At 35.8% G+C, this 17,781-nt stretch overlaps 1 protein-coding gene across 2 annotated transcripts; it reads left to right on the forward strand.

Annotated features, from left to right (window-relative positions):
- Positions 1 to 225: 225 nt before the first annotated feature.
- On the forward strand, positions 226 to 10,792 carry LOC144959831 (uncharacterized). 2 transcript variants are annotated; one of them, XM_078892611.1, is made up of 4 exons: positions 226 to 350; positions 5,000 to 5,109; positions 6,277 to 6,464; positions 8,409 to 10,792. In XM_078892611.1, the coding sequence occupies exons 1-4, from the start codon at positions 332 to 334 to the stop codon at positions 8,464 to 8,466; spliced, it is 375 nt and encodes a 124-aa protein (XP_078748737.1). In that variant the 5' UTR covers positions 226 to 331; the 3' UTR covers positions 8,467 to 10,792. The 2 variants fall into 2 exon arrangements, with proteins under 2 accessions (XP_078748737.1, XP_078748738.1); XM_078892612.1 differs by lacking the exon at positions 226 to 350 and adding an exon at positions 890 to 1,626 and having other exon boundaries at positions 8,409 to 10,591.
- The last annotated feature ends 6,989 nt before the right edge of the window (positions 10,793 to 17,781 follow it).

Consider the following 17,781-nt stretch of genomic DNA (forward strand, 5'->3'; position numbering starts at 1 on the left):
AAAAATTGCAATATCGCCTAACAGACTTCATTTCACGTCCCACATATCAAGTGTTGCTGTTGGCCAGCGACCCTAGTAAAGCGCTTTGGGCACGTTTGGTGGATATTGCCCTATATAAAAGCTCGTTTTATTTTGTTTTATTTTTAAAGACATTTTTTCGGAATGGCTTGAATTATTTATAAAATATTACCTATCTGGCAAATGCACGTTCGGGGATTTCCCTTTTTCTCGTTAACTTGCGAAATGACAAGTGAAAATCAAACATTAAAAAGTTTTGTTATTTCTTGCTTATTTTCTGTGGTTTAAGGTTTATCTGCTGATTGAAACGAAAATGGCTTGGCACGGTTCAGGTAAGGATGTTTTATAGATTTGTGACAATATTAATTAGTCGTTTTTGCCGCTACTGTAGATTAGGTAGTCTAAGTTAGACTTTAACAGTTTAACCACCGAGCACTTCCATTCTAACGAAGTGACTATTCTCACCCCCCGGATGCTAGTCTTCATGTCTTCATAATAGTAGTCCACAATTGTTGTATGGTTAATCCAAAGGTTGTAATGCAGTAATTTGTTAAGTTTCTTGTCACAAGTTGCACAATTAAAAAAAAAATCAATCAAATCCAAATCGGGGGGGGGGGGGGGGGGGGGGGGGGGGGGGGAGCCTCCATCTAACCAATTTACAGCCACTTCAAGACTCTTTGTAGGCTTTTATATTTATTATACTTTTATTATTATTATTAATTTTTTTTAACTCTCGCAATTAAAGTATAACATGCGTTCAGTATTTTATTGATGTATTGAATTTTATAACAAGCACCAAAAAAAAAAAAAATAAAGAAATGGACCGAAAAGCTTTATATTTCTTTTTTTTTTTTGTAAGTGGGTGGTTAGCTAAACAAAAATGTGGGCAAAATGTTGCCATTTTTATAGTTTAATTTACCTTAAGATGTGTTTAGTTTGTTCGTTTCATTTTCTTTTATTATTATTATTATTTTTTTTTTACTAGTTTTTGTTTTTGTTGTTCGATACCTGAACCTGGACCACCACCACACATTATTCCTAACTTCTGCAACCATTGTAATTAAACTCCGCAAATGAATACACGTCATAGTCGTGGACTGATATAATATGGATTCCCAGTTGAAGAAGGGCAGCAGATACCATGAAGATTCCACAGATCACAGTACTTTTCTTTCATTGGAGATGTGAGACTATTCCACTGTCGCATTGTTGATGATGTGAACGAGTACAAGTGAGTTCTTGACTCGGGCTAGGGGATCATAAACTTGGATGGCTTCCTTTTATTTTGTTGAATATCACCGAGAGGTAATTTCACTCGATCTTTAGGTCTTTGCAAAATAGTGTTACTTTGTCACACTTTCTTTTCTGTTGAAGTGGTTCAAGATATCAATAATTTTTTTTTGTTTTTTTTCTTTGCTGATTTGATTGATAAACGTGACTGCTCTGTTTTGAATTTGTTTGATTTTTTTTTGGTTTCTGATTCATGATGAGGGTACCAGACAAAGCTGCTCAAGATACTCGAGTGTGGGTCTAATGAAGGCTTTATAGCACTTTGATTTTATTTCTTACCTGCTGTCTTAAAAGTTTCTTCTAAGGAAGCCTAAAAAGGTAGAGTTTGCTCTTTTGCATATATGTTTGTTACATGATCTTTCTAATTTAGTTTGTTTGTTATTGTTGCTTCTAGTCCTAGGTATTTCGCCTCCCTCACTTCTTCCAGTGCGGTTTTTATAAAATAAAATATAAAATATTTTTAAAATAATAAAAATTCCCTTTATTCATCCCCAAGGGAAAATTTGTCTTTAGGGTCTATTCCAAGGGAAGACTGAAATAATCCAGACGTCAGCCGCAGTGCAGTGCTGCAAAGTGAGCTAGGACGAGGTGACTTGCTCAAGGCCACACAGTGCATGGCGGGTAGTCAAACTCGGTACCTTTTGGGTACAAAGCAAAGACCGTACCCCTGAGCCATGCTGTATTCTGTGTGTTGAATCATGTATGATTTCCCTGCTGTTTGTGAGTTTTAGTGTCTGGCACTTCTGAGGATGAAATTCCATGATATTGTCTATTTCCCAGCATTGTAAGCTATCTAGATCAGCTTGAAGAATTTCTGTGTCACATCAGATGTTGAGGAATGTCATCCACAAACAATCCTTGTTGTGTTCCTGGTGTATGTCTTCGGCCATATCATTAATGTAGATTTAAAAAAGAACGGGCTGAAAACTGAATACCAGTCAGGTTTTCGTGTCATTTAAAGTTTCCAGTGATAATCTCTTTGGCTGACTATGATGGCGCACTGTCCACGAAAACCACCTGTCTTCGATTGGTCAAGATCAAGAAAGAAATAATCTATTGGAATGTTTTGTTTCGTATTCCATATCTCCATAATTTCAGTGCCAATGGTGGTCGAAAAGCTTTGCTGAAGTCTAACAAAATGGCATTAATTTGTAATTTTTGATTTAAGTTTTCTGCTAGGTCATTGGTTGTTGTGATCTGTTATGTTTCACATGACCATTGTTTCTTTAAACTATGTTGTGATTCTGTTAAAATTTTATTGGCCTTCGTATGATTCATTTCTTTAGAAAATATGACATGTTCCAGTGTTTTACTGGTGATTGATATCATAGATAAAGTCCTTCAGAGCCATTAGGCTGGAGTTTATCCAAGTTTCTATAGCGTAAAACGGGCAATAGCAATTGCTTGCTACCCTTTGGATAGGATGCTAGTCTATCGCAAAGTATTTTCCACCAGATCTAACAGACCCAGCCACCCATTCGCTGCTGGGAAAAAAATATCGACTGCACCCGGGATTGATCTCGGTTCCGTTGCGTTGAAGAGAGTGCTCTACCAATTGAGCTATTGGGACCCCCCCCCCCCCTGATGTAATGGATACTGATCTTTAATTCCCTGCTCTAGTTTTTACTTCCTGTTTGGAAATCAGTGTTATTTTTCTTTTTTTTTTTTTTTTTTCCAATTGTCAGGTTTTTTTCCTCTTAGTGAACTCGGGGAAACTGTGTCAATATAGGTGCTAGTTTCATTAATTTCCCTGACATATCATAAGACCCATTTGCTTTATATTCCTTAATTATATTTAGATGCTTTGCAATACCTCTCTCTGATACTTTGGTGTTCTCCATTATAGACCCATCCAATTTCTTTTTGTCATATGCAATATAATTTTATGTGATTGTTAGATCAGAGAAAATGGAAGCAAACTGAAGATTCAGTATATAGGCCTTAATTATTTTTTGGCTGTAGATCTCCGGTTTGAATCCCATTTAATCATATAATTATCGCTGTTTTATGGTCTTGTGGGTGACACCGTAGCTAAGTTGGTAGAGGTTGTGCTTCACACGCAAAAGGATTGATGATCGATCCTGGGTGCACTAGAGATTTTTTTTTGATCCTCCTGTCCACCCATCAGTGTTTGGGTATCTGGGTCTATTCGATCTGGTGGAAAGTACTTTGCGAAAGACAAGGACTCCTATCCAAAGGATAGCAAGCAATTGCTATTGTCTGAAGAAAAACTCCAGTTCCATGGGCCTAATGGCTGTGAAGGACTACTTTTTCTTCTTTTTTTTGGTGGTCTTAAGTGATAGTTTGGCTGTAAGCCCCTGGTTTGAGTCCCCATTGTAAGCAGTGCAAAGTTGAGTCCTTGGAAAAGTTTACTGACATCCTCTCACCACACTCAGGTTCAAAGTGAGTTTCTAGATGGTAATAACATTGTCTCTGTTGAAAAATATAAACATTAGTCGGTGTGTGGGTCATATATATGGCAATGATACGAAATTTGGGTGGGTGGCTGATTAACACTGGAAAATTTAAATGACACGAAAACCTAAAAAGTATAGCTCATTGAATCGTGGGATAAGTTTTACAGGCACTACGTTTTGAATAGTGCAAGAATCTGGTTGTTTTTGTATTAATATATTTTGTTTGTGGTAATCAGTGGTTCAGGATGCTCCATCCACCCCCCCCTCTCCCCTGCCCTTTCATAGTATGTAGGTTTGTTTGTAACAACTACAGGAGGACTGAAAGCAACAGTGAGATGCGCAAGACCCTAAACTGGTCACCATTACATTAACGACACGGCTATGTGGTCTTGTGGCATGACACTCACTTTCGGATTGGAAGGTCCTGGGTTCAAGCCTCGTTCGGTGCATAGTTGAGTCCTTGGAAAAGGCTCTTTACTCACATTCTCTCACCGTACTCAGGTGTAAATTGAGTACCTGGCCGTTAACAGCATTGTCTCTGTCCGAAAAAAATTGTAATATCGCCTAACTGGCGTCATTTCCCGTCCTAAATGTTAAATGTTGCTGTTTGACAGTGACCCCTTGTCAAGTGCTTTGAGCACGTTTAGTAGATATTGCGTTATATAAAAGCTCAATTAAAAAAGATTTTTGTTTAACGACGCACAATCCCACTGTCATGGGTTAATGCTCATCTCAACTAATTTTTTCCAAGCACCATCCGAATATGGAATTCTCTGCCCCAAAATATTTTTAAAAATTGATAGTCAAATTGAATTTGGCAGAGAAATTGATAAATCAGAATGAAGACCTATGCTCGTCCATTTGTTTTCACCACACTCTCAGTCGTGATTATCTTTGACGCACAGAGTTGCAACTTGATGACGAGACAAGACAAATAATGCAAATATTAATGATTTTCATAGCTTGATGACAATTAATCTGACCCTGTTTTAGGTGGACAAAACAGTATGAAAGGGTTTTGTGCAAAATAGTATGTATTATATTTGTTTTTCATTTCATAGTGTTTGTTAGAGACATTGTATATTAAATGCTCTAGTTCTTTTGTTTTCTTTTTAATCATTATTATAGATACATTTTAAATATATATATATATATATATATTATATATATATATATATATATATATATATATATATATATATATATATATATATATATATATATATATATATATATATATATTATATATATATATATATATATTGCATTTCCAGCACAAGCTGCCATGCATGGAACTATGCTCTTTTCCATTGAAATAAAAAGATTTGGACAGTGCATAGTCAAATTAAAAAAAGAGATTGACCTCAGTCATATTGGAGCCCAGGTACGGTTTGGATACAACAACCGTTTATATCTTATATTATATATATATATTTATTTTTTCTGTGTTTTAAACAGGATGTCTCTGTCAGAAAAATTTGTAATATCACCTAACAGGCGTCATGTCTACATGTTACATATTGCTGTTTGTCAGGGGCATCTTGTAAAGCGCTTTGATCATATTAAGTGAAGATTGCAATATATAAAAGCTCACGTTTTAAAAAAATTAAAGCAAAAAAATTCTGTATGCCCTGTTGGGTGAATAAATTGAGCATTAGGCCTGAAAAATCCTTGGACAAGTGGCATTTGAATGGAAACAAATATGAAGAAATATCATATCACATCAGTAGTATCTTTAAAATGGACCAAGTGCCAATAAAAAATTAGTAAGAATAGTCTTCAACAGTCATAACGTCACTTCCTTCCTAATGACGCATGGTAACTTAGTAACACTGGCTCTAAACTATCGGAACAATGGCGGACGCCGTATGAAATATTTCTCCGACAAGCTTAAATGCGTATCCAGAGGAAAAAACCCCCCATCAATTTGATCATGTTTTGACTTTAACACATTCTGATCACAAGGCATATGAAAAGGGAATGAAAAGTTCTAGCCAGTATGAAGAATAAAAAGTAATGATTTTCTTTGTTTAGAACCAAGATGGCCGTCGTTGCCGGGCGCGTGACATCAGACTACTGAATCCAATTGCAATATATTGTACATTGCACGTTGTATATTCTTGGAGATAAAAATATTTAAAAGGGAGAAACAAATAAAACCATAGAAGAAAAAAAACATTAAAAAACCCACAAAACAAGAACAAAACATCCATTTTTTTATTATTAACATATTTTGAATGCACTGCCATATATGTATTTATTATGTTTTTGTTTTAGAGAGAGAGAGAGAGAGAGAGAGAGAGAGAGAGAGAGAGAGAGAGAGAGAGAGAGAGAGAGAGAGAGAGAGAGAGAGAGAGAGAGAGAGAGTAAAAATATAATTATTATTAAATGTATAAGAAAACTGTAACAAATAGATTGTTTTAAGAAAATAATGATAATCATCATCATCATCATCTTCATAATCATAGATAATAAAGACATAAGATGTTGTGAGATTGTTGTTTATATTATTATCATCAAGATGATGCGTTGCTTGTGTTTGTTCCCTCAGATTAAAAAGGACATATTGGAAGATCCCACCCGCCCGATACCTCAAGACATGAGGAAAAAGACAGAAGACTGTCACCTTGTACTATTCTACAGAGGAGAAAGAAAAGAACTGGACAACAACGAGAGACTGTCCACTTATAAACACGTTCTTGATGGCACTGAAGCTGTCATCGAGATTTTGGAACCAGGGTGAGTGTCATGGCAGCCACCTCTAGTGTACTCTAGTCTACAGCCAGATCAGGCAGTCCTCTGATTTGTGAGCATTTTTTTCCATGGTTTGATTTCTACTGTTACATTGTGACTTACCTTACTTGACTTATGCCTCATGGCTCCTGGCGAAGCACAGGGCCTCAACAGCACTCTTCCATCTTCTTCTGTCCTTGGCACAGACCTTTGCCTCACTCCAGGTAGGATTGTTGCATTGTACAATACGTCATTTAAATTAAATTATATATGTTAAAAACCCATGAACACATTCATGAATATTCTTATATGATTGTCAGTCATCTCCCTATTCACAATCACTTTCTGAATTCTGTTTTTTGAGAAAATCTTTAATTTAATCATGAACATGCCCATTAATTCCATAGGATCTTAGTTTATAAAAGAAACTTTCATTCGGAACCGAATCAAAAGCCTTGGTGAAATCGAATTGGTGATTAGTGCGATGATGCAATCATTGTGAGACCACTCAGCTTCTATTGATTTGTGTCTTTTGGCCACTTAGAGAACATTGAACTTTTTGGCTGTTAAATCGTAGCCATTGTAAATTTATAGCCTGACACTGACCAAAAAATGACATCAAAATGCCAGTCTTTTGCCACAAAAGAAAACAAATCGTGAGTTGTGTTCAATAGTTCAACCAATGAAATAACTTGTTTCCTTGAGCTCTACTAACGACAACTCACTAGACGCTACACAAACCTAAAAATGACGTCAAACTGCCGGTCCTAAAGGCTTCTAGTGTCAGGCTATATGTTAACGATGGTTACGGTTAAATCCTCAAATATGGTAACACGCATGACTTTCAATTCGTTACGGATTAAAGGACCAAGTCACAGTTGAATCGTCTAATGAACTTGAATAAATATGGGACGAGACCATAGAAAACACCCAAAGAAAAACAGCAAGATGCAGAACAAAAATATTCTATCCTTTCTCAAGTGCATCTGAAATAATGCAACGAATTGGCCTTGAACCTCTGGACAAGAGAAGAAAGATAAATAAACTTAAATTGTTCCACAAGATCTACTACAAAAATTCGTGCCTTAAACTTCCAACCGACATCAAATATATCGGCACAATAACTACGAGGGGACATACAACAAGAGTAACCATCCCAACATCAAAAACAGGCACCCACCTGTATTCGTTTTTCCCTTCCACTACCCGACTATGGAAATAGCCTCCCAGCTGACTTGGCTGAAAACAGTTGCCAACAAGCCTTCACGCAATAGCTTGAGTTCACAACGTGACTTTTTAATCTATGTATTTTTTATTAGTATTATGTGCAGGGTTTTAACAAGTTTACAATGTAAAACCCTACAAACTGTGAAGTGATCCTTGACAATATTGAAGGTTTCCACAAGACGAAGAAGAAGAAGAGACTTGGTGTTCGTTCTTCTTCCTATATGATAGAACGTGTCCAGTTGACTGGTGTAGTCCTTCAGAGCCATTAGGTTTATATAGCGTGAAACAGTAAATAAAAATTGCTTACCATCCTTTTGATAGGATGCTAGTCCATTGCAAAGTACTTTCTACCAGATCTAACAGACCCAGCTACCCAATCACTGTGTGTGTGTGGGGGGGGGGGGGGGGGGGGGGGGGGTCAATCTCGGCCCTTTGCATATGAAGCCAGTGCTCTACCAACTGAGTTATCAGGATCCCCAATTGACTGGTGTCATTAGTAATATTTAAATTGTTAAATTCCAGTAATTTGTAAAAGTATTCTTGAGTTCAGACGTGAGACTTATTCATTACATTATTACAATAACTTTTTGAAATTCCATATTGATTTTATTTTTCCAAATTTCTTTGCTATTTATGAATGTGAATTTATGTTTTATTGTTGATTTTGTATAAAAAAACTCAACAACCCAACAATATAAATTTTGCGTTTTATTACCCTTACAGGGCCCCAATAGTAAACGAGGAGATGAACCTTGACCAATTGAATATACGACCAAGATGAAAGTAAAAAGTAACAGTAGCAGCAAGAGAGATGAGCAACTGTGGAAAGATATTGCTCACAAATGAACAGCCATAAATCTGTCAAGGGTTGAGGAAAAACAAACAAAAGACTGTATTTATAAATTTTGTTACTGGAGTGGAGTTTTTACAATATATTTTTAGTGGACGGTGAATTCTGTGGATTTTACTTAGGGATAATTAAAATTAAGAAAACGTGTCGATATCAATAATGATGACAATTAAAAGATATGGAGAAATGCAAGATGAAAACGGAGAATATAAATATCACGATGTCAGAACTCCAAACTTGGGAGCCGCATCAATCGTGATAGTTTTTATTCTCTGTTTTCATCTGGCATTTCTCTATACCCTTTATTTCTCATCATGAGGGATAATTAGCAATGTTTTGCAGCTAAGGTTGAGTTCCTTCGATAAAATAGATATAACATATGACTCTTAGAAATATCTGACTTGCACAAAGCAGCCAACTTTCTCCTTTCTAAGACTGGAATGCTCTTCCCGAATCATGTGTGAACACAACAGATTTAGAAACATTCAAACGAAGATTTTAAAAATTCTTAAGCCTAATGAAGCTGTCACACTCAACAACTCTCTCCGCCCTCGAATACAAATACTCAGAATTGAGTTGACTTTTTGAGTAACATTCAGATTCAGATTCAGAGGTACATTTCACTATCCACTTCTGTTCCTTCTTTTATCACACCTGTTGTCTGACCTTTCCTGGTGCATAAATGAGATTTATGTCTTGCAAGTTCCATTCATTAAACTTCTCGAAGCCAAGACAAACTAAAGAAATAGATTGGATCTGAGGTTGTAACATGTCATATCATGTAAAGGGATATCTAGGCCCAAATGATCTTAAAATACCCTGTGTATTTAAAGTCAATCACTGTTCAATTGGGTAATTGATTATTTCTTTATCAAGTGTTATTTTGAACCTGTCTACAGAAGAAGCATATTTGATATTATTCCAAAGTTTTACAGTTCTGTTGATAAAAAAAATCCTCTTATGCTAGTTTTATATCCGCCAAAAAAGATATTAAATCGGTGTTCTCTGGTAATTATTATCCTAGACCTTTTTTTAAAAAATCAGACCGAGTCAACCTCATGATGGACTAATAATATATACGATTGAATGAGGTCTCTCAGAAGTCTCCTAAATTTATGACTAGGTAAATCCAAATACTGTAACCTATCATAAAATGAAAGGCCCTCAAAAGCAATTTTTGGACATTTTCGATGCTGACAGATTGACTTTTGAATATTGCATTGAACTCCAAATGCAATTGCCATATTTGATTGGTCAAACAAGAGATTTGTACAAATTTATAAATACATGTTTGTTTAGATAAACAAAACTATTGAAGATCATACTTATCATTCTAGATTGCTCTGTTAACACAGTCATTTATGGTATTTTATAAATTCCATTAGAAAATACCAGAAAGAATATTTTCCCCATGGTCAATGTATAAAAGAAATTTTATTTATTTGTTTATAAGTAAGGAGAAAAAAAATTGTTTGATCATGTCAGAGTAAAGTTGAACCTCGCCTTAAAAGTAAATTTACCTCCAAAAAAGGGCCATCAATTCAGAAGGGCATGTGGTCTAGTGGTATGGCACTCGCTTTCGGATCGGAAGGTCCTGGGTTTGAGCCTTGCGCTCGGCACATAGTTGAGTCCTTGGAAAAGACTCTTTACTCACATTCTCTCACCGTACTCAGGTGTAAAATGAGTATCTGGCTGTTAACAGCGTTGTCTTTGTCCGAAAAATTGTAATATCACCTAATAGGCGTTATGTCCCGTCCTACATGTTAAATGTTGCTGTTGACCGGGGACCCCTTGTAAAGCGCTTTGAGCACATTTAGTGGATATTGCCCTATATAAAAGCTCAATTTAATTTAATTCTTAACTCTTGAAATTCTCCCTTTATTTGTTAAATCTTCACTCGACACCCACAAAACATGTAATTTATTTAATTCTTGTTTATTTGCAATGATATGATTATGTTGGTTTTGTTAATTAGGAATTATGTTTTGATTTGTGTTCTGTATTGGCAGACTGACTTAAATGGACTTTGAATCTATTGTAACTGGATGGGGCTCCTGGCCTCTAGGTGGAGGGAGGCATTACTGTTTCATTTATCCCTCAAAGACTTTATTGTTTTCAACAAGCTTTCTGTCTTTGTTTGGTATGAGATTACTTGGTTTTGTTCTGGCCCTGGCTGAGGAACAGTTCAAATACATGTTGGTTTGTGCTTATGTCCGAATGAGCTTATAGGTGATTAAACTATTCATGGATGGTTGCTCTTGGATTCTAATCTGACCTTTGTTACTCCAGCCCCATTTTCTTCCTTTTTACTGGCGCTGATATAACCTAAATGTGTTGCAAGCGCCGCACACACTTGAAAACAAAAACATTCTATTGTAATTGCCTAATTTGTTGCCAATGATCCCTATCCAGCGGTCTCTAATTTCAGGATCGTTTAGGCAGGTTTGAGTGCCATCGCCAGAGGAATTTACTCCTTTGCAATGCGATCATCACTTTCCAAGGGAGGCTACTCATTACAAACATAACAATGTACATTATTACACGGTTGCTTCCCTTTGTAAATCTTCTTTCTGCTCTCTCTCTCTCTCTCTCTCTCTCTCTCTCTCTCTCTCTCTCTCTCTCTCTCTCTCTCTCTCTCTTCTCTTCTCTCTCCCTCTCTCTCTCTCTCTCTCTCTCTCTCTCTCTCTCTCTCTCTCTCTTCCTCTTCTCTCTCTCCTTCTCCTCCTCTCTCTCTCTCTCTCTCTCTCTCTCTCTCTCTCTCTTCTCTCTCTCTCTCTCTCTCTCTCTCTCTCTCTCTCTCTCTCTCTCTCTCTCTCTCTCTCTCTCTCTCTCTCTCTCTCTCTCTCACGCACACACACATACAAACATTATCTACCACTTCTTGTTTCTATTCAAAAATTTCTATGCATGCTTCTGTCTCAACTTAACTTTAGCAAGTCACCATTTGTTGATGTCCACTGTGTTAAGCTTGTCACACTCCAGGAAAAGGCATGGTGTGTCGACCTCTCATAATAGACTAGGAGGTCACTCTTGTTCATTCTTCTACTATTCCTATATATCTGTCTTCCTCTCCATGTTATATCTTTGTTTTTAGTCTTGGAATGTGACTATTTGGATCTGCCTAGGTCATGGCTGTGGTCTTTCACCAAACGGGAAAGAGTCAGATGCTTGCTTCTTTTAAATTTTGAGTATTATAATATGCCTAAAATAATATATATATATATGTATATATATATATATATATATATATATATATATATATATATATATATATATATATATATATATATATATATATATATATATAAATGTTTGTGTGTGTGTATAGACTTTTTGCATCCTATACAAAGGGTAGCAAGCAATTATCCGTTTCATGTTATAGAAACTGATAATTCCCAGTTCGATGGGCCTCATGGCCCTGAAGGGCTTCTTTATATATTATCTATTGTCCTCAGAAAACAATTGTATGTAAACTTAACCCAGGCTTCATGCTTATGACTAAAACTTCATTTTGTTTTTGTTGCATCTAAATCAACCCGACATACATATTACTGTTTTGAGGGAACAGGTCACAAATAATAATAATAATAATAATAATAATAATAATAATAATAATAATAATAATAATAATAATAATAATAATAATAATAATAATAATATAATAATATAATAATAATAAATAAATAAATAAATAAATAAATGCTGAATTGATTCTTTCTACACTCCATCTAAATATAACAGAAAAAAGATGACTTTTTAACTTTTAAAAACTGCTTCAGAATCAGTAAAGAAGAGAGCGCAGATTGAATGGCAGAGAATTCCACAATTTTGAAGCTGCGAAATATAAAGTTCTTTCTTTTTTTAATTTTGTGTTCCCCCTTTTTGTGGTACGCAAAAGATGCTGAAATAGAACGGATTCACTCATTCCTGGCGTCATCGCTGTGGTAGAACAGGCATGTGAAAGATGTTGCAGTATCAGTTCTCTTAATGAATATCCTGGTCAAAGTCAGATTTCTGGGTGGGGTTCCTGACCTCCCATGATGGGCAGGGAAGCACTTGACTTACTGTGTCTTCTATCCCCCTATATCTGTTTTTCAATTTGCTTTCTGTCTTTGTCTGAGAGTGAAATGAGATTGCTTGGTTTTGACCAGGCCCTAGTTGGGAAGGAAATAGTCCAATGTATAGTTAGAGTTTTGGGGGATTATACCTTTTTCCTTGTAAATCATCTCTCTGTTATGCTCTGTATTGTTTTGTTTACATATTATATATGACTTGTAAACCTTTGAGTGTATCCCTTTTAGTTGGGACCTGTGCTTGTGTCTGGATGAGACTTTTAGGTGATCTCAAACTAAGTACTTTGACGGTGTGCTCTTGGAATCTACATCTGTTTCCTATTTGAGCCAATTACCCTTTGTCTTACCTTTTCTTGTGTGCTTTAATTTTGATTCTAGAACTTTTTACTATCACATTTTCTTCCTTTTTACTGGCGCTGATATAACCTTAATGTGTTGCAAGCGTAGTAAAACCATTAAAAATAAACAAAGTCAGATTTGATCACCAATAATTTGAAGACCCCGGCTTTAAAAGTATCTACTTAATTCACAAGCAGTGATAACTATTGCATAATGACCTTAGTTCCCTCAGCAATTATTTGCACGATAAACATATCTTCTACATTTTTAAATATTTATTTATTTATTTATTCATTTATTTATTTATTTATTTATTTGAATAATCTCTAATAGCCGAATAAAAAAACTTTAACGCCCATTTTCTCAAAATCAATTTCCTGTGTTAAGGACTATAAGCCTTAGGCTCTGGGTAGGTTCTTTTGACCTCCAATGGTGGACAGGAGGTCACTTGATGTTTCTTCTATTCCCCTATATATGTTTTCTGAGTTGCTTTCTGTCGTTGTCTTGGAATGGGATTACTTGGTTTGCTCTGGCCCTTGTCAGAGTCCCTAGCTGAGATTGAGAGGGAAATTGTCAAATGTGTATTGTCAGTTTTGGGAGGTGATAATTTTTACCTTGTATATCATCTCTCTGTTATATATATATATATATATATATATATATATATATATATATATATATATATATATATATATATATGATGAGAGCAACCTCTCCTGATGAGAGCAACGCTCGATAACAACGTTGTAGAAGTCAAACTATCTTAATTATATTTCAAATGTTTATAAATAGCTCCTTTTATACTAAAGTTGAGCACTATTATTTCATGGTTTTTGTTTTATAATTTATATATATATATATTATATATATTTTTAAATTGTTATTTTGATCATATCTTGTAAACATTTGAGTGTATTCCTCTTAGTGGGATCCTGCGTTCAAACTAAGTACATTGATGTTATGCTCTTGGAATCAACACCTACTTCCAAATTGAACAAATTCCCTTTTGTCTTACCATTTCTTGGGTGTTTTAATTATAATTCTAGAATTTTTTGACTATCCCATTTTCTTCCTTTTTACTGGCGCTGATATGACCTAAATTTGCCACAAGGTCCTTTAAAAAACAAACAATATAATTTTTAAAAATAAAAGTGAAAAAAAAAAGGTAAAGAAAATATTATTGTCTCTATGCGATACACCATTCACTTGATTTTTAAGGGGAAAAAAGAGTTGCCAGTTTGTTCGATTGACGCCTTTTTTTTTTTTTGGTTTGATTATGTGGGTGGGGTTTCTGACCTCCCATAATGGGCAGGGAGGTACTTACTGTGTCTTCTTTCCCCCTATATCTGTTTTCCAACTAGCTTTCTATCTTTGTCTTGGAATGAGATTACTTGGTTTTGTCCTGGCACTGGCCGGTTACCCTGGCTGGGAGGGAAACAGTCAAATGTATAGTTTTGGGAGATGATATTTTTTTCCTTGTAAATCATCCCTCTGTTATGCACTGTATTATGTTTTCTTTGTATTATATATGATTTGTTAAACATTTGAGTGTATTCCTCTTAGTGGGGATCTCTGCTTGTGTCTGGATGGACTTTTAGGTGATCTCAAACTAAGTACTTTGATGGTATGCTCTTGGAATTTACATCTATTTCCTATTTGAACCAATTCCTCTTTGTCTTACTTTTTCTTGGGTGCTCTAATTGTAATTCTAGAACTTTTTACTTACCCATTTTCTTCCTTTTTACTGGCGCTGATATGACCTTAATATGTTGCAAACGCCGTAAAACCCTTAAAAACAAAAACATTGTTTGGTTATATAAACTTCTGTGGTAAATGGTGTACCATGACAATGTATAGATAGAATGAAGATGACGTCACTCAGGTCTTCGTTTTTTGTTTTTTTTTTTTGCCATCCGCGTTTATGAGTAATTTTCACTAAACTGTATTATCCAAACTATAAAAGTTCTCGATTATACAAGAGATTTGTCTGTTGGTCCGTTATACTTTCGGATGGCAATGTTTTGAGATTCTTAGCCAAGCGCATATTATTATTATCTATACGAAGGTATGATAATCTATCCTGCTTCGTGCCTAAATAAAGTGTATTTTGGTCTGTTTGATTTTACAAATACAGTACTTGCTTTTTTCTATCACGCTCTGTAATATAGGGAATGAGATTAGCGGAAGAGTAGCGTCCCTTGATTGGACGTCACCCATAGTTTGTGACGTCACCGACGGAAAAGCTATTAGAGAGAGAACGTCATGTTGGTTGTGCGCATGCGTCTCTCGTCCTCGCTTCCGGTGAAAGCGGCTCGAGACATTTCAAAACCAAGTTGACGTTCTCTCTGTAAGATGACGTCCAATCAAGGGACGCTACTCTTCCGCTAATCTCATTCCCTATTACATGCTGGAGTTGGGTGACCGAATGTATAGATTACCTCCCTTGAGAATCGGATTTTGACACGGTCGGACTCTAGCTGGCACGCTTTTTGGCTTCTCCTGAGTGTGCTAGAATCCAACGACTACTGTATCGTTTTGTTTAAATGACATACTTATCATTGAATAAACCTGGCATAATACAGTTAACATGTCTCTCATGTTTATAATAACATATGTGTGATACATTCTAATTTAAATAGTCTTTGCAAATTATATATAACTGGTTGATTAGTGTTATAATATATACATAATATATATGTCACACATTATGTGTGTGTGTGTGTGTGTGTATACATGTCCATTATATATATATATATATGTGTGTGTGTGTGTATGTATGTGTGTGTGTTGTGTGTGTATGTGTGTGTGTGCATGTATATTTGGTCTTGTGGTATGACACTCGCTTTCTAATTGGAGAGCCCTAGGTTCGAACCCGGCTATCAGTGGCGCATAGAGTCCTTGTAAATGCTCTTTACTGGCATTCTCTCACCGTACCCAGGTGTATAATGAATAACTGGTCGTTAACAACGTTGTCTCTGTCGGAAAAAAACAGGCATCACGTCTCGTCCAACATTATTCATTCATCTTAACAACGCTACTACCACATTATCCCATTTATCTGTAGTGTTTCATCCATCCTGTTTGTCGATAAAGGGGAAACCTGAAACGTCCATTATATCTGTTTTCGTAATTAAATTGAAGCTTACATTCAATTTCACATTGTTATTTATTTCTTCGAACTTCGAGCAGCAACATTTACATTACCCAGTATTCTTCATTTTTGAGCATGTGTAGTGGACATTTTGTATATAAATGTTCAAGTTTATTTGTGTGTGTGTATGTAGGTATGTGTATATGTTTATGTGTCTGTGAAATCAAAAGTAAACGAGAGCCTGGTAAAAAAAAAAAAAGAAAACAACACGAAACACGAAATATAGGAAATCTTTTCTTTTTTCCTATTTCATGTTCATGAATTTGTTTGTAACAACATGAATTTAAATAGAGTGAAATAAATGCTTTATAATTATTATGACTGACTTTATGACTTTTGTATGCTACTGTTACATCACCAGATATCCAAGCTTCGAACCTTTGTATCTAAATTAATGGGTGGGGTTCCTGACCTCCCATAGTGGGCAGGGAGGCATTTACTGTGTCATCTATCCCCCTATATATGTTTTCCAACATGCTTTCTGTCTAGGCTTGGAAAGAGATTACTTGGTTTTGTCCTGACCCTGGCCAGATAGCCTAGCTGTGAGGGAAACAGTCAAATGTATAGTTAGAGTTTTGGGAGATGATATTTTTTATCTTGTAAATCATCTCTCTGTTTTGCACTGTATTATGCTATTTTTACATTATATGATTTGTAAACATTTGAGTGTGTGTCTGGATGAGACTTTTAGATGATCTCAAACTAAGTACTTGGACGGTGTGCTCTTGGAATCTACATCTGTTTCCTATTTGAACCAATTCCCCTTTGTCTTACATTTTCTTGGGTGCTTTAATTGTAATTCTAGAGCTTTTTACTACCCCATTGTCTTCCTTTGTACCGGCGCTGATTTGACCTAAATGTGTCTCAAGCGCCGTAAGACCCTTAATAAAATAACGCAGCCAGGCTCATTGTACGCAATAACAAAAAATACCCGTCAGCAACTCTTCTTCTCCGTGAGTTACATTGGCTTCCTGTTGAAAAAAGAGTTGCCTATAAGATTTGTACTGTTGTCTACAAATCCCTGAGCACGAACAGTCCCTCCTATATTAAAGACCTTCTAAACATATATGTCCCCAATAGAAACTTGAGGTCAAGCAATGACCAATCAATCCTTGTCAAATCTAAGCCATTGCGTAAAATAGGTGAACAGTCTTTTCAATTTTCGGCCCCCCATTTTTGGAACTCTCTCCCGTCACACGTGAGATGCTCGGATTCGTTGACAACGTTCAAATCTCGCTTAAAGTTTTATCTTTTTACGTCTTAATGTTGCAATATTATTTTCATATTTTGTTGTTGTTAAATTGAATTCGTATCACGTTTCCTTCACACTTGTCTCACTGTAATATGTTTTGTTTTATATCACTGTAAAGCGCTTAGAGCCTGTGACAACGGGGTAAAGCGCTATATAAATGCCATTTATTATTATTATTATTCTTAAAAACATAAAAATAAAACAGATCTAAATATGTTTGGCTGACAGTTCAAACCATCGGGTGACTGGGTGGGGTTCCCGACCTCCCATAGTGGGCAAGGAAGTTCTTGCTGTGTCTTCTATCCTCCTGTATCTGGTTTCTAATTTCTTTTTTATCTTTGTCTTGGAATGAGATTACGTGGTTTTGTCCTGACACAGGCCGAAGTCCTTGGCTGGGAGGGAAGCAGTCGAAAGTATGGTTGTAGTTTTGG

This window comes from Berghia stephanieae, chromosome 14 (genome assembly GCF_034508935.2).
Source record: "Berghia stephanieae isolate SIO BIC M18660-M18661 chromosome 14, UCSD_Bste_1.3, whole genome shotgun sequence".
Classification (NCBI taxonomy): domain Eukaryota; kingdom Metazoa; phylum Mollusca; class Gastropoda; order Nudibranchia; family Aeolidiidae; genus Berghia; species Berghia stephanieae.